The following is a 22,554-nucleotide window of genomic DNA, read 5'->3' as shown; positions in this document are numbered from 1 at the left end:
CAAAAATTTGACAAAAATTTGACAAAAATGTGACAAAAATGCGACAAAAATGGGACAAAAATGACAAAAATGTGACAAATGTGACAAAAATGTGACAAATGTGACAAAAATGTGACAAAAATTAAACGAAAATGCGACAAAAATTCAACAAAAATTCAACAAAAATGCGACAAAAATGCGACAAAAATTCAACAAAAATGCGACAAAAATTCAACAAAAATTCAACAAAAATGCGACAAAAATGCGACAAAAATTCAACAAAAATGCGACAAAAATTCAACAAAAATTCAACAAAAATGTGACAAAAATTCAACAAAAATTCAACAAAAATGCGACAAAAATGCGACAAAAATGCGACAAAAATGCGACAAAAATTCAACAAAAATGTGACAAAAATGCGACAAAAATGCGACAAAAATGCGACAAAAATGCGACAAAAATGCGACAAAAATGCGACAAAAATTCGACAAAAATTCGACAAAAATTCGACAAAAATTCGACAAAAATGCGACAAAAATGCGACAAAAATGCGACAAAAATTCGACAAAAATTCGACAAAAATGTGACAAAAATGCGACAAAAATGCGACAAAAATGCGACAAAAATGCGACAAAAATGCGACAAAAATGCGACAAAAATGCGACAAAAATGCGACAAAAATGCGACAAAAATGCGACAAAAATGCGACAAAAATGCGACAAAAATGCGACAAAAATGCGACAAAAATGTGACAAAAATGTGACAAAAATGCGACAAAAATGTGACAAAAATGACAAAAATGTGACAAATGTGACAAAAATGTGACAAAAATGTGACAAAAATGTGACAAAAATGACAAAAATGACAAAAATGTGACAAATGTGACAAAAATGTGACAAAAATGTGACAAAAATGTGACAAATGTGACAAAAATGTGACAAAAATGTGACAAAAATGCGACAAAAATGCGACAAAAATGCGACAAAAATGCGACAAAAATGCGACAAAAATGCGACAAAAATGTGACAAAAATGCGACAAAAATGCGACAAAAATGCGACAAAAATGCGACAAAAATGCGACAAAAATGCGACAAAAATTCGACAAAAATGTGACAAAAATGTGACAAAAATGTGACAAAAATGCGACAAAAATGCGACAAAAATGCGACAAAAATGCGACAAAAATGCGACAAAAATGCGACAAAAATGCGACAAAAATGCGACAAAAATGTGACAAAAATGCGACAAAAATGCGACAAAAATGCGACAAAAATGCGACAAAAATGCGACAAAAATGCGACAAAAATGCGACAAAAATGCGACAAAAATGCGACAAAAATTCGACAAAAATTCGACAAAAATTCGACAAAAATGCGACAAAAATGCGACAAAAATGCGACAAAAATTCGACAAAAATTCGACAAAAATGTGACAAAAATGCGACAAAAATGCGACAAAAATGCGACAAAAATGCGACAAAAATGCGACAAAAATGCGACAAAAATGCGACAAAAATGCGACAAAAATGCGACAAAAATGCGACAAAAATGCGACAAAAATGCGACAAAAATGCGACAAAAATGCGACAAAAATGTGACAAAAATGTGACAAAAATGCGACAAAAATGTGACAAAAATGACAAAAATGTGACAAATGTGACAAAAATGTGACAAAAATGTGACAAAAATGTGACAAAAATGACAAAAATGACAAAAATGTGACAAATGTGACAAAAATGTGACAAAAATGTGACAAAAATGTGACAAATGTGACAAAAATGTGACAAAAATGTGACAAAAATGCGACAAAAATGCGACAAAAATGCGACAAAAATGCGACAAAAATGCGACAAAAATGCGACAAAAATGTGACAAAAATGCGACAAAAATGCGACAAAAATGCGACAAAAATGCGACAAAAATGCGACAAAAATGCGACAAAAATTCGACAAAAATGTGACAAAAATGTGACAAAAATGTGACAAAAATGCGACAAAAATGCGACAAAAATGCGACAAAAATGCGACAAAAATGCGACAAAAATGCGACAAAAATGCGACAAAAATGCGACAAAAATGTGACAAAAATGCGACAAAAATGCGACAAAAATGCGACAAAAATGCGACAAAAATGTGACAAAAATGTGACAAAAATGCGACAAAAATGTGACAAAAATGACAAAAATGTGACAAATGTGACAAAAATGTGACAAAAATGTGACACAAATGTGACAAATGTGACAAAAATGTGACAAAAATGTGACAAAAATGTGACAAAAATTCAACAAAAATGTGACAAAAATTCGACAAAAAATGTGACAAAAATGTGACAAAAATTCAACAAAAATGTGACAAAAATGCGACAAAAATATAACAAAAATGTAGCAAAAATGTGACAAAAATGTGACAAAAATGTGACAAAAATTCAACAAAAATTCGACAAAAATGCGACAAAAATGCGACAAAAATGCGACAAAAATGTGACAAAAATGTGACAAAAAATCAACAAAAAATCAACAAAAAATCAACAAAAATGTCACAAAAATTAAAAAAAAAAAGAAAAAGGAAAAAAAAACATACAAAAGGTGACCCAACACAGCAACAGTGTGAGGAAAAAGGTCAGTTTCGTGGGTCTTAGCTTTCAAATGAGGTGTTACGCAGCCAAAAGAGGACAGAAGAGATTTCAGAGATTCAGAGTCCAGGGCTGTTTTTCAGTCTCAGTCCGCCCCTGGATAAAAGTGAAGTACTGAACAAAGGCAAAGTCAAATCTCAAGAACAAAAACATGAAGTGAAAATCCTTCTGAATCTCAATGAAAAATTGAAAAATCTAGAAAAGTCTTTTACACGTCGCTGAGAGTGTTATCGTGATTTAAAGATGCAATGTTTATTTGTGATCATGTGAGTCAAATTGTAACTTGTATCTAAATCCTGTTCCCCTGCATCTCGGCCAGGACACTCTGAGAATGAGTTTTATCCTGGATGGATGAAGGACAAATAAAAAACAAAAAAAACAAAAACAAATAATAATCATCATAATTACAATAAAAGATGAGGTGAAATGACTTCTCTTTTTCAGTACGTTTGAAATCCTAATGGTTTATCACTTCAGATACAAAGCAAAACAAAATCTAAATATTAATATTATAAATAAATTGCTCTGTGGAGATTTGAATACTTAAAAACAATAATCTATATTTATTTTGTAAAACTTATAAAGCACAAAGCCTAAATAAAAATCTGGCCAAAGCAGCGTCACACTTTCCGATGTATTTGCATATAAAATTACAAATAAATTATAGCTTTGTTCGACCTTAAAGCATCAGGTTTGGTGCTACAAATGAGGAAAGTAAAGCTCGTTTCCCCCCCCCGCGGTTTACTTGGCGAGCTCGGGGGCGCGGTCCACAGCTTTGGGCAGCGCGGGCTCGCTCACGGGGGTGCACGCGGACTGGTCGGGGGGCCGGGGCGGGAGCCGGGGGCCGTGCGCGGACCTGGCGGGCTGCGGGGCGGCCGGCTGAGGCTCCCGCGGGGGCGTGGCGGGTCTCTGGAACTCGGGGTCTTTAGTGTCGGCCACGCCGCCCCCCTGTGGACGCACGCGGGGGGTGACGGTGGCGTCCGACGGGGAGGGGGAGGGGGCGGGGGCGTGTCCTGGGGCGGGGGCGGCGTCCTGGTACTGTCTGAGGCGGACGTGCCAGGCCAGGCTGCACACGGCCGACACCGTCTTGAACTGGTGGATGACGTTCCTGGGGATGAAGTAGACGTCCTGGTCGCAGAGCTGCACGCGGACGTACCGGATGCCCTCCCGCCGCAGCTGGTTCAGCTTGGCGTCGTCCACCCACTGGACGCACTGGGGGGAGACACAACCGGGGAGTTTCACAAGAACGTGGTCGTCTCATTCACAGATCAGAACATCCAAAAGGAAATTAATTATGAAATGGGGAACACACACTTGCAGATTAACAATACTTTCCTGGCCCCTTTTTAAGGCGAGACACTGCAGGTGAATAGGGAAAAACATGTATATTTACAGATATCAATTTGAAACTGTTGCTGTCGATCAGTGGCATAAATGTGAGAAAAAAATACATTGCAAGTTTTCTGTCATTTTATCTTTTCATATAAGAACAAGGTGTTTTATGCCTAAAAATGCCCCAAATTTCCCATCTTTTAGGCGACGAAATCTGAATAATGGACAGAGCTACATTCAAGTTTATGGTTTCATTTTATTGATGAATCAGTTACCAAGACTTTCTCAGAGGGGATTTTGGATTTCTTGTTTAGTTTTTAAAAAATCTGTTTTTTAGTGGAAAAATGTGTAAAAAATGTATTTTCGCCTTATTTTTTGACATTCAAAACTCAATAAATGGGGCTTAAGGGATTAAATAATAAAAAATCCCTCTGAAAAAATCTTCCAAATCTTGTTCAGTCCGAGGCTGGAAAATGTGAAGTCTTTAGGTCCGACTGACGTGGACATAGTGTCGCCACAATGACAGAAATGTGTGTTTGGAGAAAAAGGCCCTTGAAATTGCATTCTCCCATATAAGTCTATGGGGGAACATTGAATCAGTGCAATATTTAAACATGTTATTGTGAAGATTAGGGATATTTTCTGTTTCCGGGTGAAAGCTTGTATGTTCAGGGACCAATTTGGCCCAAAACCTGAAAAAAAAAATAGTTTTGCCTGTAGTGTCTCCCATTAAAGAAGAACTAAGGGCGTTTTCACACAGGCTTCAGTTTGGGCGACCTGAGGGGACTTTCAGCCCCAGAGCGGCACTTTTGGGCCAGTGTGAATCCAACCGCAGCATTTTACGACGGTCTAAAAAGCTGACTGCGGCGGAAACAGGTGGTCTCGGGTGTGGCGTGAATGCGGCGGACCTGGGGCCAAACGTCCCTCTGGGGGTAATACAAGTGTTAAAGGGGGGGGTGTTATGCAAAATGGACTTTTTCCAGCTTTCCATCATGTTATTCTGTCACTCCCTCATTAAAAACATGGCTGAAGTGTTGCCTTGGCACATTCACGTATTTCTGAGTAATCTGTAAAAACTCTGATGGCGGCCATTTTAGGGATAGGTTTGCCTGAGTCCTCCTAGGAACGCCCCCACCTCCTGGAGACGCCTCCGAGCTTTGGTCACCAGCCGAGTAACCAACCACTGCTCCTCAGCAGAACCCCCTCCCCACTGATGCCACAGACAGCGTGTGGAGGGGGCGTGTCTAAAGGCTCAGAGGTTCTTAAAGAGACAGAGGCCTATTTCAAGACATTCACTACAGCCATTTTGAGAGAGACATTTTATACAAGGCAGTTATTCTAATTTACTGCATTTACAGACCAGCAGAAGGTTTGTCATCATTGTAGTGTGATATAGACTGGTGCTATGGGACTGAGAAAAGCAGAACACCCCCTCTTTAATGGGATGATTGGGGGGTCTTTCATCGCCCCCTGGTGTCTCTGTCCTGAAAACCACACTTGGAGGCGCAATACATACTAATAGAATCATAAAGAAGAAGCTAACAGGCTAACGGGCAAAGCTAACTGTGGGCTAGCGCCACTTTAGCCATATTTACAGCCAAGTCTGAGTGAAAACAAACTATCTCCATTGGATTGTGGCACAATGTACAATATCCCTCTCTCCCTTTGTGTCTCACAGACAATTAATGAGTTTAAAAAAATGCAACGTGCTACACCTGCAGTGGCGCTTATGGCCTCCAGGGGCCTGAGCTACTTATTTCTGCTGCAAAGTAAACAGTGCAAACTAAAGAAGGAATTTCAGTCAGTTAACGTTTTCTTATTTTGGGCAAATCTTTAAGGACTTTTCGCCATTAAAGATGTTCCCCTTTGAGTGCATCGATATTGGATCCGATCTGAATGGTGAGTGATCGATACCGATACCTGTCCTGAATGATACTTTTTTTCTATACCTATACTAAAATATTTGTCATCTAGAGCCATAAAACAGAGCAAAAATGTTATTCCATAAAAGCAGTGTTAATTTTGACAACATATTTTAATTTAGTTTTAGTCTTTTGACTAAAATGTATTTTAATTTTAGTCGAGATTTAGTCGAAAAAATCTTTTCAATTTTAGTCTAGTTTTAGTCGACTAAATTTAAGACTAATCTAGTGGACTTTGCATTGATAATATTCATTATAATCATATTTAATGTTGTTCTTCTGCTTCATGGAGCTGCTCCACATGAACAAAGCTCAGAGCTGATCCTTTGGCAGAGAATTTACATGATCTGCGGCTCTTTCAGACGCTCAATAGAAGTTTGGATGATTTTAGTCTCTCCAAAAAAATGACAAAAAATGTGACAAAAAAGACAAAAAATTACAAAAAAGACAAAAAAATTACAAAAAAAATTGACAAAAAAATGACAAAAAATGTGACAAAAAAGACAAAAAATTGACAAAAAAATTACAAGAAATGTGACAAAAAAATTGACCAAAAAATGTGACGAAAAAAAGAAAATTTCATCCCCATTTTTAGTCTAGTTTTAGTCGACTAAATTTAAGACTAATTTAGTGGACTTTGCATTGATAATCTTCATTATAATCATATTTAATGTGGTTCCTCTGCTTCATGGAGCTGCTCCACATGAACAAAGCTCAGAGCTGATCCTTTAACAGTGAATTTACATGATCTGAGGCTCTTTCAGACGCTCAATAGAAGTTTGGATGATTTTAGTCTCTCCAAAAAAATGACAAAAAATGTGACAAAAAAGACAAAAAATTACAAAAAAGACAAAAAAATTACAAAAAAAATTGACAAAAAAATGACAAAAAATGTGACAAAAAAGACAAAAAATTGACAAAAAAATTACAAGAAATGTGACAAAAAAATTGACCAAAAAATGTGACGAAAAAAAGAAAATTTCATCCCCATTTTTAGTCTAGTTTTAGTCGACTAAATTTAAGACTAATTTAGTGGACTTTGCATTGATAATCTTCATTATAATCATATTTAATGTGGTTCCTCTGCTTCATGGAGCTGCTCCACATGAACAAAGCTCAGAGCTGATCCTTTAACAGAGAATTTACATGATCTGAGGCTCTTTCAGACGCTCAATACAAGTTTGGATGATTTTAGTCTCTCCTTTTCATTTTTATCTAGTCTGATTTTAGTCGACTAAAACATCTGGACATTTTAGTCACAGTTTTAGTCTCATGAGAAACTTTTAATTTAGTTTTAGTCCAATTTTAGTCGTCAAGAATATCACTTTGACTAAAATTAAGACTAAATATTTTAGTCGACGAAATTAACACTGCATAAAAGACCTTTTTTTTTTTTTTTAAATTGTATAATTTATTCGAGCTGAAACCACCTCCTTTAGTGCCGTCCCTGGACCAACCTGGTTTTGCTACCTTTGTTTTTTCGATATCAGCAGTACCTAAACTTTTCCTTCCCGATACTATAGTGGTATTGCCCTAAACAGACTGACCTTCAGCTTCATAAATGATAGAAAATAGGAAAGTGTGGGTGAAGTTGCGAGTGCAATGCTGCGTGTTTCAAAAGCCGATGTCACGTCTTTTCTCTTAAACCCGACAGTGGAAGTACCTGTGACACCGGGGGCTCGTACAGATCCAGCTGAAGCCTGTGGACCGTTTCAGCGAAGTCTCCAGCATCAAAACAAACCACGTCTTTGGTTATCCGAGGCAGCGGGTCACTGTAAACCACAAACCTCCGTAAATACCAGGATCAAGGCGGACACGTGTTTTCATTCAGATCATTCCAGCACTGCATGAAGTAGGGCTGCTCGATTATTGAAAAAATAATAATCACGATTATTTTTGTCATAATTGAAATCGCGATTATTCAAACGATTATTTGTTGCCTTTAAAAAAAAAAACAGCAAAAAAGTGACAAAAATCCAGCAAAAAGACAAAAATTCAGCAAAAAAGTGACAAAAATCCATCAAAAAAGTGACAAAAATCCAGCAAAAAAGTGACAAAAATCCAGCAAAAAAAAAGACAAAAATTCAGCAGAAAAAGTGACAAAAATCCATCAAAAAAAGACCAAAATCCATCAAAAAAAATTACAAAAATCCATCAGAAAAAGACAAAAATCCAGCAAAAAAGTGACAAAAATCCATCAAAAAAAAGACAAAAATCCATCAAAAAAGTGACAAAAATCCATTAAAAAAAGACAAAAATCCAGCAAAAAAGTGACAAAAATCCAGCAAAAAAAAGACAAAAATTCAGCAGAAAAAGTGACAAAAATCCATCAAAAAAAGACAAAAATCCATCAAAAAAAATTACAAAAATCCATCAGAAAAAGACAAAAATCCATCAATAAAGTGACAAAAATCCATCAAAAAAAGACAAAAATCCAGCAAAAAAAGACAAAAATCCAGCAAAAAAGTGACAAAAATCCAGCAAAAAAAGACAAAAATCCATCAAAAAAAATTACAAAATCCATCAGAAAAAGACAAAAATCCAGCAAAAAAAGACAAAAATCCAGCAAAAAAAATTACAAAATCCATCAGAAAGACACAAAAATCCAGCAAAAAAGTGACAAAAATCCAGCAAAAAAGTGACAAAAATCCAGAAAAAAAGTGACAAAAATCCAGAAAAAAAGTGACAAAAATCCAGAAAAAAAGTGACAAAAATCCAGCAAAAAAAGACAAAAATCCATCAAAAAAATTACAAAAATCCAGCAAAAAAGTGACAAAAATCCAGCAAAAAAGTGACAAAAATCCAGAAAAAAAGTGACAAAAATCCATTAAAAAAAGACAAAAATCCAGCAAAAAAGTGACAAAAATCCAGCAAAAAAAAGACAAAAATTCAGCAGAAAAAGTGACAAAAATCCATCAAAAAAAGACAAAAATCCATCAAAAAAAATTACAAAAATCCATCAGAAAAAGACAAAAATCCATCAATAAAGTGACAAAAATCCAGCAAAAAGACAAAAATTCAGCAAAAAAGTGACAAAAATCCATCAAAAAAGTGACAAAAATCCAGCAAAAAAGTGACAAAAATCCAGCAAAAAAAAGACAAAAATTCAGCAGAAAAAGTGACAAAAATCCATCAAAAAAAGACCAAAATCCATCAAAAAAAATTACAAAAATCCATCAGAAAAAGACAAAAATCCAGCAAAAAAGTGACAAAAATCCATCAAAAAAAAGACAAAAATCCATCAAAAAAGTGACAAAAATCCATTAAAAAAAGACAAAAATCCAGCAAAAAAGTGACAAAAATCCAGCAAAAAAAAGACAAAAATTCAGCAGAAAAAGTGACAAAAATCCATCAAAAAAAGACAAAAATCCATCAAAAAAAATTACAAAAATCCATCAGAAAAAGACAAAAATCCATCAATAAAGTGACAAAAATCCATCAAAAAAAGACAAAAATCCAGCAAAAAAAGACAAAAATCCAGCAAAAAAGTGACAAAAATCCAGCAAAAAAAGACAAAAATCCATCAAAAAAAATTACAAAATCCATCAGAAAAAGACAAAAATCCAGCAAAAAAAGACAAAAATCCAGCAAAAAAAATTACAAAATCCATCAGAAAGACACAAAAATCCAGCAAAAAAGTGACAAAAATCCAGCAAAAAAGTGACAAAAATCCAGAAAAAAAGTGACAAAAATCCAGAAAAAAAGTGACAAAAATCCAGAAAAAAAGTGACAAAAATCCAGCAAAAAAAGACAAAAATCCATCAAAAAAATTACAAAAATCCAGCAAAAAAGTGACAAAAATCCAGCAAAAAAGTGACAAAAATCCAGAAAAAAAGTGACAAAAATCCAGAAAAAAAGTGACAAAAATTCCAAAATTAAAAATTGGAAAAAAAAAACATTACAAAAATAAAATTGAAAAAAAAATATATAAAAAAACAAATTGAAAAAAAAAAACTAATTATAATCGATTTTTTGCGATTATGCTAATTGGAATCATTTACTGTTGTAATCGAAATCGTAATCGAATTTCGATTAATTGCACAGCCCTAGCATGAAGGCAAACGTACTTCTCTCCAGAGTGGACCGCCTTGAGGACGCCCACAGCCGCCGTGCTCTGCCAGTCAAAGCTCTGCCCCACGTGATCCGCATGAGCCTTCGTCCGGTCCTCGAACAGCATCTCCCGGGGCTCGCTGGTCCTCGGCAGGTAGTGCAGGTTTTTGATCTCATTCATCGACCTGAAAGGAGCAAGAATACAATCACATTTTAATATCATTGTTACGACCCGGCTCTGCTAGTTATCGCAGCCCAGGACCACAGCAGCAAATTTACATGGGGGGAAAAAGCGGGTTTAGGCCACACAAACACAAATATACAAAAAGGAGGGAACCTGGAGGCCTGGGGCCGTAACAATCATGAATGCATTGGATTTATTGATATTTTGGGACAATCAAAGACTCTCACACATCTGGGTTCGGGTTAGGCGAGAACTAACCCGAACCCAGCGTACGAGCCAAACTGCTGACTATTTGTTGCTTGGCTGATGCCCATTGCACAGGTGTCGTCCCAAATAATATCTTGAAAATCACATGTTTTATGAAGCTCACCTGCGTCTTTTGAAGGGGGACTTGGGCATGTCTGCGGTCGGCACCATCTGTTCTCCTGGTCTGACCCACATGATGGGCCCATCGTCGCTCTGAGACCTGCAGTCCAGCTTCAGGCTGGACAGAGTTCCCCACGGAAGCGTCATCTACAGGCAAACAAAAGAAATTAATCCCATGTAAATGTTACTCTGGGATGTAAATGCTCCAGATGTGAGGATTATGCAATTAAGAAAATAATTATAAATGATTTGTTTCATTGACCCGTCCTTTGTTTATCAAAGCAAAGAGAGGTCACGTGACCTCTGTACACTGGGTTCAGTCCACAATGGAAATCAATTTACTTTAATCTACATACACTGATAAAGCAAACTCATAGGCAGCGTCTGACCTTCAGAAAGGGAGACTCTTCAAGCATGTCAAGGAACTCTGGGAAAAAGTCTCCAACCTCTTCGTCCACAGCTCCCACCAAACTGATCTGCCTCATGGGCCCCGCGCGGTACGTCCCAGCGCAGTACGTCCGGCTCACCTGGACAAACACATTTAAGAATACTGTGGTCGTCGTTCTCAGGACCATTTTCAGTGGATCATGGGCCTTTTTGGGTCACACTAATGATCATTTCTTGGATCAACGTCGGTCGTTCGGCCAGGGGTCGACAAGTTTGCCTTGTGGAGAGACGATTTTCTTCACCGTCAAAAGACCCACGAGCCGAGTCGAGGTAAAGCGTCACTTTCTACAAATATCAGTGTTATACTTCATGCAGTATACGGCCTAAATGGGTGTTCTGTTACCAAACTTAATTCGACTGTTATTTATCATCTAGAGCAGTGTTTTTCAACCACTGTGCCGTGGAACACTAGTGCGCCGTGAGATATTGTCTGCCTTGGGAAATTATCCAATCTCACCTAGTTGTTATTTTTTTTAAGACAAATGAATTATTATCCACAAATAATGCACCGTTTGAGTGTCTGTGCCGTCTAGTGATCGGCAGAGTAACTATATTATACTCTTCATATCAGGCAGTTAATTTCTTTGAGACAAGAGAATTAGTGATGTATTGAGGCGTTGTGGCGAGTGAGACTATACGGTGTTCCTGTTCAAGACACTTTGATGAGAACATTTTCTGCTGGTGCCTCGAGATTATTTCAATGAAAAAAATGTGCCTTGGCTCAACAAAGGCTGAAAAACACTGATCTAGAGGACTTTCAGAGTACAGTATGTTTATATTATAGTTGAAATAAATATTTTTATTTTGGGCTGAATATCATCATAGGTTGAAGGTTCTGAAGCTACACCAGCAGAAGCAATGATCTATAATGTAAATAACCTTTAACCCTTACATTGCACAACAAATAAGATCTTATCTTATATAAATGTCATTGTTGAAAGAGAAAAACCATCTACCTGAGAGTGAAAGTTGTTAATGGTGGTCGTCTCGATGTCCTTCTTTCCCAGAATCTCCATTTTCACCGGCGTGTTCGGAAAATTAAAGGCGAAATAGTCCAGAAAGTCGGGCAGGAAGGCGGCCGCCCCGTGGATCACCGACAGGGCGTATTTGGACGCTCCTTTGGGGTGCTCCGTGAAGGCCAGGTCCAGGTACTCCTTAGCAAACTCCTCCAGCTCCGGGGGGCTCAGACAGGCCAGCTCGTCGGCGTAAGCGTGCAGGACGTACCCCCCGCCGTTGGGCTGCCTCTCCTCATGAAGGAAGCGGGCGAACCTGGAGCCCGTCTGCAGACAGGAGCGGCGGATGGAGTGCTCCTGGTGGGAGATGAACGGGGCGTGTCCCGGCTTCAGTGCGTGGAGGAACGGGACGTGCCTCTCGATGGCTCTGCCGGGACGATGGTGCTTCTTCATGTGCCGGTCCTGAGAGTTCCCGTTGAGGTCGGTCTGGACCTCTTTGTTCAGGAGGTAGCGGACCTTCTTCACGCTGCGCTCCTCCTCTCGGTGCTTCTTCTTTTTCTTCTTCTTCTTCAGAAGGTACTCCTCCAGTGTGAGAGACTTCATGTTCTCGTCGTGGGGCCTCGGCTCTGGAAAGACAGAACAGTCAAGTACAAGGTAACAACAAGGACAGAACAGTTCAATGGCTGCAAAAAGCTGGAATAGTTTAGACTTGATCTCCCTGTGTCCAACCCTTTAGCTCAGATTTCTATTAATCCATGTGATTAGGCGTTTTGTTTAGCAGTTTACATTTCAGTTTTCTTTCTAATGTTTCTGTCCCGGTGTAGCGATTTCAAACTACCCCCCCATTCACCTTACCCCCCGGTACTTTGAAATTGATTTCAAATTACCCCCAGTGGTAACCTGAAACTGATTTCAAGTTACCCCCCTGATTTAAGATTACCCCCGTCGCAATATGTATTGTTTGTTTGGCACGGCTGTGTTGAATAGAAAATGCCCGGATATTAATTGCTAATAATAGCTACAACTCTCGTAACTTTTCAACTGGTAAAGTTAGCTTTAGTTCGTAAACTCCACTATCCTTAACTTTAGGGCTAAGGTAAGGTTAGCTTTAGTTCGTAAACTCCACTGTCCTTAAGGTTACGGCTCCAACCGCGGTTCCTGTAAGGTATCTTATGGATGAAGAAAGCAGTTGAGAGGGGGGTAACCTGAAATCAGGGGGGGGTAGCTTGATATCGCGTTCATCTTACCCCCGGGGGTAACTTGAAACTGATTTCAAATTACCGGGGGGTAGCCTGAAATGGGGGGTAGTTTAAAACCTTTACACCGGGATGTTTTCTGAAATGTAAATCGAATGGCAATATTTCATAAAAACTTATGTATAATGAATATAATGGAAAGTGTTTGGCCTGGTGGGTGATTCTCCCCCTCTCTTCCCTCCCCCTTTCACCCCGGTCTGTCAAATAAACCATTGTAGAAGAACAGAATGGAATAGAAAACATTTTAACCCCAAAATCTTGCACACACAAAAACTTGTTTAGATTGAGAAGTGTCTTATTCTAGGACATAAAAACACCTAAGTATGTGGAGGGACACGAACCTGCTGCGCCGTCATGTGCAAGAGGCCATTATGAGTCAATACAACTAATGACACGGCCGACTGTATGGTTGACACATTCTGAAAGTGAAAAACCCCCACCGTAACCGAGCACACGTTCTCCGGTTTGGCCCAAGTCTCAAAGCTTCTTGGACAAAGATGAGAATAAAAAAACAAGGATGAAAATGCCACAAAAGAGTGACAAAAAAAGCGGTGAAAATGTGGCATAAACGTGACAAAAACGTAACAAAAAAAAGAGCCAAAAAAGATCAACAAAAAGCAAAAAAAAAGAGCAAAAAAAAAAGTTATGAAAAATCCACAAAATAGTGACAAAAAACAACAACAGATCAACAAAAATGCAAAACAAAAGTGAGAAAAATCAATTAAAATGTGGCAAAAAATGTGATGGAGGAAAATGTCAAACAAGTGGCAATAACGCAAGGAAGAAACTCTCATTAGAGGAGTTCTGTTGGTCTTAGCTTTCAAATGAGGAAACAAACTTTGATTGACTGAAAGCTGGACTTGTCAAGAGGTTAAACAATAAGTCTTTAGTGAGTTTCCAAATAGACATAATCAATAACACACTCACCTCTCTTCCTCTTCACCTCTGGAGGCCTGATGTTCCTCTCCGCGTTCTCCTTCTTCACCTTCAGCGTCACGTCCTCGCGCTTCTTCTCCCCCCGCGGTGGATCCTGTTTGTCTCTGGCCTTGACCACTTTGAGCGGCGTGAGGGTGAAGAGCGCGCCCGGGTCCTGGGGCAGCGCGCGCGTCTTGGGCACCTGCTCCATGGGCGGCGGGGGCTTCCTGAGCGGCGGCGGCGGCGGGGGCGCGGCGGGCGCAGAGGGAGGCGTGGCGCCGGGCTGCACGCTCCTCTTCGTGCCGTGGTGGTGCTTGTGGTGGTGGTGATGGTGGTGGTGGTGCGGGGCATGTTTGTCGCTGAGGTGTCGGGCCGGAGCCGCGGGGACCGGAGCGGCAGCGGCGGCGGAGGCGGCGCAGGGGGCGTGCGGCTGCAGCTGATGCGGCTGGTGCGCGCGGTGCGTCTGGTGCGGCTGGTGCGCGCGGTGCTGCTCGGCGTGTTGTCTGCTCTGATGATGATGATGATGAAGCTTGACTTTCTTCGCCTCTTTCTCCCGCTTGTCCGCGCGCGGTGACAGCTCCCTCTTCTTCTTCTTCTTCTCTGTGAAGAACCCGTCCCTCACGCGCTCCTCTCCGACTTTTGCGCGGAGCAAGTCGACCTGAGCTGCCATCTTTGCACGTACACTTCATTTAAAGCCCCCCCGCACTCGCACTGCGCATGCGCTCCCAAAACTGTAGTCCTTTCAGTCGGTTTGTAGTCCCCGTCGGCGCGGATCGTTCGGCTGCGCACGCGCGCGCCGCGGCATTGTGGGTCGGGTAGTAGTTTGGACGGCGCCGCGGAGCTTCATGGGAGTTGCAGTCTGGACAGCTGACTCGTGCAGCCTCGCACGCACGCACTTCTGCCTCCTCTGCTGACGTCATGGTTAAATTAGGCTCCGCGCGAGGAGAGGAGCTCAGAGCCGCGCTGGTGAGGGAGAGGAGTTTTAACCTCTTAACTCCCGCCTGAACCGAGAGGATCTTTTTCCTCACGTCATCACATTTTTTTCCCATCATTTTTTTGTTGGGTATTTAGCTCATTATTGTAACTTTTTTATCACATTTTTGTCATTTTTTTAAATAATTTTTTCATCAATTTTTTATATTTTTTTTTTCTTTTTTTGTCAATTTTTTTTTCTTTTTCTGTCAAATTTTTGTCAAATTTTTGTAATTTTTTTGTCCCATTTTTGTCCCATTTTTGTCATCCATTTTTTAAATAATTTTTTCGTCATTTTTAAATTAAATTTATTTCTTTTTTTGTCAAATTTCTGTCAAATTTCTGTAATTTTTTTGTCACATTTTTGTCATTTTTTCGTCAATTTTTTATATATTTTTTTTCTTTTTTTGTCAATTTTTTTTTCTTTTTCTGTCAATTTTTTGTCAAATTTTTGTAATTTTTTTGTCCCATTTTTGTCCCATTTTTGTCATTTTTTTCATCCATTTTTTAAATTATTTTTTCGTCATTTTTTAAATTAAATTTTAGTCTTTTTTTGTCAATTTTTATTTCTTTTTTTGTCAAATTTTTGTTAATTTTTTGTAATTTTTTTGTCACATTTTTCGTCCATTTTTTAATTAATTTGTCTTTTTTTGTCAATTTTTTGTCAAATTGTTGTAATTTTTTTGTCAATTTTTTGTCAATTTCCAGTGGCATTTTTGTGACATTTTTGCCACTTTTTCATCAATTTTTCGTCACTTTTTTTGTCAATGTTTTCTCACTTTTTTCTCACATTTCCATCATTGTTTTCGTCTCAGTTTTGTCACTATTTTCCCACCTTTTTCCCAGAAGCTTTTGGACTGGGGTAAAGCCAAACTGGAGAAAATGTGCTCGGTTCAGGCGGGAGTTAAGGGGTTAAACATAGGCCGCTTCAATCGGTTATGTTCAGCAGGCTCTCAGTCGTTCAGAGATTTCCCATTATAGTCCCAGAGAAATGGATGGACCGCAGTTCACTGAGTTGAGAACGTTTCGCCTCCTCATGTAAATGCGACACGAGCTCAGGGGTTCTCAACAGGTGGTTTGGGACCCAAAAGTGGGTTGTTCTCAGTGGGTCTCGAGCTTTTTATATTAACCTGTTGAAAAAGAAGGAAAGCAGTTCCCTGTTGCCGAGTGGTTTTGATTTCTATGGATTATTTTGAGCATATTCAACATTCATTTGTGTGAAAACATGTTTGACTCTATACGTTTGTCATGATGACGGCGGGTCCCCAAAGTTGAGAACCACTGAGCAAGATATTTATTATAAACTCCCCCTCCCGCCTCTTTCTATTAAGAACAATGAGCTTAATGGGTGTAAAGTGGGGTCATCAGAGCTGGTGCCCCCAAAACTGGTCTTTACATGAAAGTTGACATCATTGCTGACGTGTGCAGAAAGTACATGAACATCCAAAATCTGTTTAACCTCTTACCACCCGCCTAAACCAAATGCATTCTGTCCTCTTTGACTATTACAGTATATAGGCCTGTGTAGCACCTCATTTGAAAGCTAAGACCCACAAAACTGATCTTTTGCTGTGTTGTGTCACGTTATTTATTTTTTAATTTTTTAATTTTTTTCAATTTTGGTCACATTTTTGTTGAATTTTTGTTACATTTTTGTCACATTTTTGTTGAATTTTAGTCATTTTTTTGTTGAATTTTTGTCACTTTTTGGTTGAATTTTTGTCACTTTTTGGTTGAATTTTTGTCACTTTTTGGTTGAATTTTTGTCACTTTTTGGTTGAATTTTTGTCACTTTTTGGTTGAATTTTTGTTACATTTTTGTCACATTTTTGTTGAATTTTAGTCATTTTTTTGTTGAATTTTTGTCACTTTTTGGTTGAATTTTTGTCACTTTTTGGTTGAATTTTTGTCACTTTTTGGTTGAATTTTTGTCACATTTTTGTTGAATTTTTGTCACATTTTTGTTGATTTTTTGTCATATTTTTGTTGAATTTTTGTCACATTTTTGTTGAATTTTTGTCACTTTTTGGTTGAATTTTCGTCACTTTTTGTTGAATTCTTGTCACATTTTTGTTGCGTTTACATCCGTTTTCTTATTTTTTGTGGCTGTTTTGTTGCTTTTTTCCCCAAGAAGCTTTTTGATTGGGGTAAAGCCAAACTGGAGAAAATGGAATCCGTTCAGGTGGGAGTTAAGAGGTTAACACAGTTGTAAAACAGTTGTAATGAGCCCATGACCATTGTATAATTTAAAAAAGTTAAAAATTAAGCGGGACATTACAGGCAAAACTTTTTTCAGTTTTTACATTTTGGGCCAATTGAATCTCTTACATACACACAAAAAAACTAATCTTCTCAATAACGTGTGTTCATTAATGCACTGATTCAATGTTTCGCAATAGATTTATTTTGGGGAATTGTCATTTCAAGGACCATTTTTTCCACATTGGTGACTTGTGACTTCAAACTTTCCACTACTGGACTGAACAACATTTTGAAGGTTTGTTCAGAGGGATATTTTGTCATATATAATTCCACGGCTCCTGATTTATTGAGTTTTGAATTTTAAAAAAAGCAGAAAATTAAAAATGTCCAGGTTTTTATAGAAATAAACAGCTTATTTTAAACGACACTTAGTTACCACTGAAAAAGTAACTAATGTAACTTATTTGTCAACAAAATAAAACCATAAATTGAAACCTGGCTCAATCATTTATTCAGATTCCGTTCAAAAATATGGGACATTTTTGGTCATAAAAAGCCTAAAATGAAAGTTTCAAATTGATAACTCTAAATTTAAAAGAAAGTTTCCCTATTCAGCTGCAGTGTCTCGCCTTAATACTGTTTCTTTAGAATACAGCTGCCTCTTATTGTTGGGGGTGACTTTCCCTGCATATATACAGGCTTGAGGCTTTTGACTTAGGAATCGACTGGGTTAAAATCTTACAAAACCGAATTTACTGCAAACATTAGTATATGGCCCTGTCATAATCTGCACCAACAGCCCCTCCATGCAAAGTGGTTGAGGTGTCTTGCCCAATGATACGACAGTGCCCACATGCAAACTTTTGGGCTTAGCACCTTTAACCTCTTAACTCCCGCCTGAACCGAGAGGATTTTTTTCCTCACGTCATCAGATTTTTTTTGCGGGATTTTTTTGTTGGGTTTTCAACTCATTTTTGTAACTTTTTTGTCATTTTTTGTCACATTTTCGTCAATTTTTTCGTCAATTTTTTCATCAATTTTTCATCAAATTTTTTTTAATTATTTTGTCATTTTGTGTAATTTTTTAGTCATTTTTTGTCACATTTTTGTAATTTTTTTGTCAATTTTTGTAATTTTTTTGTCAATTTTTTAAATACATTTTTTGTCAATTTTTGTCACATATTTGTCATTTTTTTGTCACATTTTTGGTAATTTTTTGGTAATTTTTTTGTCATTTTTTGTCACATTTTTGTCATTTTGTTTGTAATTTTTTTTGTCATTTTTTGTCACATTTTAGTCATTTTTTTGTCAGATTTTTGTCATTTTTTGGTCATTTTTTTGTCATTTTTTGTCACATTTTTGTAATTTTTTGTGTAATTTTTTTGTCACATTTTTGTCATTTTTTTGTCATTGTTTTGTCATTTTTTGTCACATTTCTTAAATTTTTTTGTCAATTTTTTGTCATTTTTTCGTCAATTTTTGGTCAATTTCTTGTGACATTTTTGCCACTTTTTCATCAATTTTTCCTCACTTTTTTGTCAAAGTTTTCTCACTTTTTTCCCACATTTCCACCACTGTTTTCGTCTCAGTTTTGTTGCTATTTTCACACCTTTTTTCCCAGAAGCTTTTGGACTGGGGTAAAGCCAAACTGGAGGAAAATGTGCTCGGTTCAGGTGGGAGTTAAGGGGTTAAACCTCCATGTATTTGCACAGGATCAGGAAAACAGATCAGCCCGTCTCCCGCTGCCCCTACATCCTAAAAGCAAAACAAACAAGTGGATAATAAACGGACAAACACGGTCAGTGATTTCCTCAGTAAACCTTTATTTCAGTGCATGAACAGAATGCCATGACCAGATTATATCTATTCACCCATTTTGTATCAGTCCCTTAAAAAAATAATGAAACGATTTACATAGGATTCTTATGCATGAAGGCAATTTTATACAGGTGCTGTACAATTTATAAACATTTACAACTACCATGATGCCAAAAGTAAAAAGACTCGTTTCGAAAGAGGTGGAAGAAGCAATGCAAGGCCACAGCATCTCAAGATGGTCGACGACGATTTGGAACAAAGTAGGGAACACAGCAGCCCCGAATAGCAAAAAAAAAAATCACATTTGTAGACAATAATTTAAAGAGATGCAAGCGAGCAGGCAATAAAGGAGCCACTAGATGTCGCTATACTCCACAGCATCTGTACAGACCAAGGCAGGGCTCTCCTCTGCTTAAAAAAACTTCATTCATATCGAAACTTCACACTAGTTTTACCCAGTTCTTACTTCATTCAAATATCCTAAAAGACAAAAAAAACTCTTCATAAAACCTAAAAGTGACCATTATGTTCTGGTTCATACCAAAAAAGAAAAAGAAAAAGCACACTGTTTTCCACCCTCGTCGTCGGGGGAAAAACGAAATACGTGGAAACATTTACGGGATCAGGGGCGGACTGGCCACTCACTTCACCCTTACCCCCGGGCGAAACCGAGCTTTACCCAAATCTAAAAGCTTAACCTCTTAACTCCCGCCTGAACCGAGAGGATCTTTTTCCTCACGTCGTCACATTTTTTTCCCATCATTTTTTTGTTGGATATTCAACTCAATTTTGTCACATTTTTCGTCATTTTTTAATCAAATTTTCGTCAAATTTTATGTCAAATGTTTGTCTTTTTTTCATCCATTTTTCGTCACTTTTTCGTCAATGTTTTCTCACTTTTTTGTCACATTTTTGTCATTTTTTCGTCAATTTTTTATCACATTTTTGTCATTTTCATGTCATTTTTTTGGTCCAATTTTTGTCTTTTTTCATCAATTTTTCGTCACTTTTTTGTCACATTTCTGTCATTTTTTTTGTCATTTTTTAATCAAATTTTTGTCAATTTTTTGTAATTTTTTTGTAATTTTTTGTTCAATTTCCTGTGACATTTTTGCCTCTTTTTCATCAATTTTTCATCACTTTTTCGTCAATGTTTTCTCACTGTTTTTGTCACATTTCCATCATTGTTTTCGTCTCAGTTTTGTCGCTATTTTCACACCTTTTTTCCCGAAGGTTTTGGATTGGGGTAAAGCCAAACTGGAGAAAATGTGCTCGGTTCAGGCGGGAGTTAAGGGGTTAAAAGAAAAGCATCGAAAAACCAAAATGTGCTGGAAAAGCAACAAAAAAGTGACAAAAACGCAACAAAAAAGCAACAAAAACATGACAAAAATGCAGCGACAACGTGACAAAAAGTTCCCATCACTTTTCTCGATTTTATCTTTCAAATGAGGTGTTACAGTGTTGCTCTCCAGTCAAGAAGCCTTTAGATTTGGGCAAAGCCGAACTGGAGAAAATGCTCTGGGTTAAGGCGGGGGGTCAGAGGTTCACATATGTATTTGTGGAAGTGTCACATTTACGCTCATTTACGCTCAGGCTGACCAGAGTCCGGGGCTGTTTTTCCAGTCCCAGTCCCGCCCCCTGTACGGGATCGAGATTTCCCGAGGTTAGAATAGAGCAAGCGGTGCCTTTTGTGCGAATAAAAACATGTGGAAAGATGAAAATTTACACTATACTTACAATCCCGCCTAAATCACAGCCTTTACTTCACTGTTTGTGGAGTCACTTGGTTAAATAATATGTTGCTACAAAACACACAGGGCTGGAGCAGTCTGTGCACACACAGCGGACGATGTGGATCAAGCTCATTCGTGGAAACACAGAAATAGAATGTATAGATTCATTTATAAAACAATATACTTCCTTCTGAATGTGCCTTGGACATCGGCAGCGTGCCCGAACGTATTCCACACATCCTCCGATCAAGAGTGAAATGAATTACTATCCTTTAAATGTACACGTCATCTGAATAAATTACGGTATGCTCTTCATATTATTAACACAAACGTCATTGAGAACCACAAGTATCTGGTCTGTTGATTGATGCATATAATAAAGCTCGTGAGAGGTCGGCTCACCTCGAGGGTAAAAAAGACAAAGCCATTCAGTCCGTGTAGAAGACGCGGGGGAAAAAAAGCGTCCGCCGTTTTTGCAGTTTTAAAAATCAAGGTTAAAATCTCACAAACCTAAGTCCTAAGTCGCTTCATCATCACCACACGGGTTTGCTTTCAGGCGAGGTCAATGCGGGGGTTTGGAAATCTCCATGGAGGGCAGGGCAGAATTTGCAAAATGCAGCGATAACTGGGGTCAAATCCACGTGATGTCTGACCTGGGGCAAAGAAACTAAAAGGAAGTGACATTTGTGAGCATGAAAAGTGGTGGCGACGAAAGCCAAATCGGTAACTTTGAGTAGTTGAGTTGAAATTTGATGTTGAGACGGACGTGAGCGATGTCAGGCCTCGATTCTCTTTTTTGAGAAATGACACAGCCACATATTTAAGCCGAAATAACAGAAAACATCACCAATTAAAAGGTGATATTAAAGCAGAACTAAGTAACTCGTGCCCCTCGAGGCCATGAGCGGCAACACACTGAGAGAGGGATATTACACAATGGAGATTTTTATCACTCAAACTTGGCTGTAAATGCTAGCCCGCAGTAAGCTTTGCCCGTTAGCCTGTTAGCTTCCTCTTCGTGATTCTATTAGTGTGTATTGGGGCCTCCAACCTGTAGGCAGCGAAGTTGTAATTGTGGTTTTCTGGTCAGAGACACCAGGGGGAGATGAAAGACCCCGCAATCCTCCCATTAACACTTGTATTACCCCCACAGGGACTACGATAAGGATTTATTAAAGGAACAGGCCACCGTTTTTACATACTGAGATATGTTCTTACCTGAGCTGTGACGAGTTCTTTAGGACCTGTCTGATCAGACGGCGTTAGCATTTAGCCTCTCCCTCTCTCCTCTATAGCTCCAAAACAGGTCAAGATAGAAGCTACCAAGCTCTTCCACATTTTCCCTATTTAAATATGGTTACGTGAAGTGTTCCACTACAAAGTATAATTACACAAAATTAAACAATGTGGATTTTCTAAGCGGATAAAAGGGGGAACTATATTGTAAGGCGTAATAATACCAGGAGTAGTTCGAAATCCGCGCAGTAATCTTCACTTTACTGTGTGGATGCCAAATTACTCCTGGTATTATTACGCCTTACAATATAGTTCCCCCTTTTATCCGCTTAGAAAATCCACATTGTTTAATTTCGACTGAAGGCACGGGGGAAGACCAGACAGGTCCCAAAGAACTTGTCAAAGCTAAGGTAAGAAAATATCTCAGTGTGTAAAAACGGTGGCCTGTTCCTTTAAGCCGAAACAACAGAAAACATCACCAATTAAAAGGTGATATTAAAGCAGAACTAATTACACAATGGAGATCATTTTTTCACTCAAACGTGGCTGTAAATGCTG

The 22,554-nt window shown here is 38.3% G+C and overlaps 1 protein-coding gene across 1 annotated transcript; it reads right to left on the bottom strand.

Annotated features, from left to right (window-relative positions):
• Nucleotides 1-3,351: 3,351 nt before the first annotated feature.
• Nucleotides 3,352-14,705, bottom strand: rsbn1 (round spermatid basic protein 1; the record flags this gene model as incomplete). The annotated part of the gene is made up of 7 exons (XM_079558273.1): nt 3,352-3,822; nt 7,528-7,636; nt 9,932-10,099; nt 10,469-10,611; nt 10,854-10,991; nt 11,868-12,490; nt 14,048-14,705. The coding sequence occupies 7 exons, from the start codon at nt 14,703-14,705 to the stop codon at nt 3,352-3,354; spliced, it is 2,310 nt and encodes a 769-aa protein (XP_079414399.1).
• Nucleotides 14,706-22,554: the final 7,849 nt, after the last annotated feature.

The sequence above is a fragment of the Gobius niger genome, assembly GCF_951799975.1.
Source record: "Gobius niger genome assembly, chromosome: 6".
NCBI classification, from domain to species: domain Eukaryota; kingdom Metazoa; phylum Chordata; class Actinopteri; order Gobiiformes; family Gobiidae; genus Gobius; species Gobius niger.
This window is presented reverse-complemented; position numbering and strand designations above follow the sequence as displayed.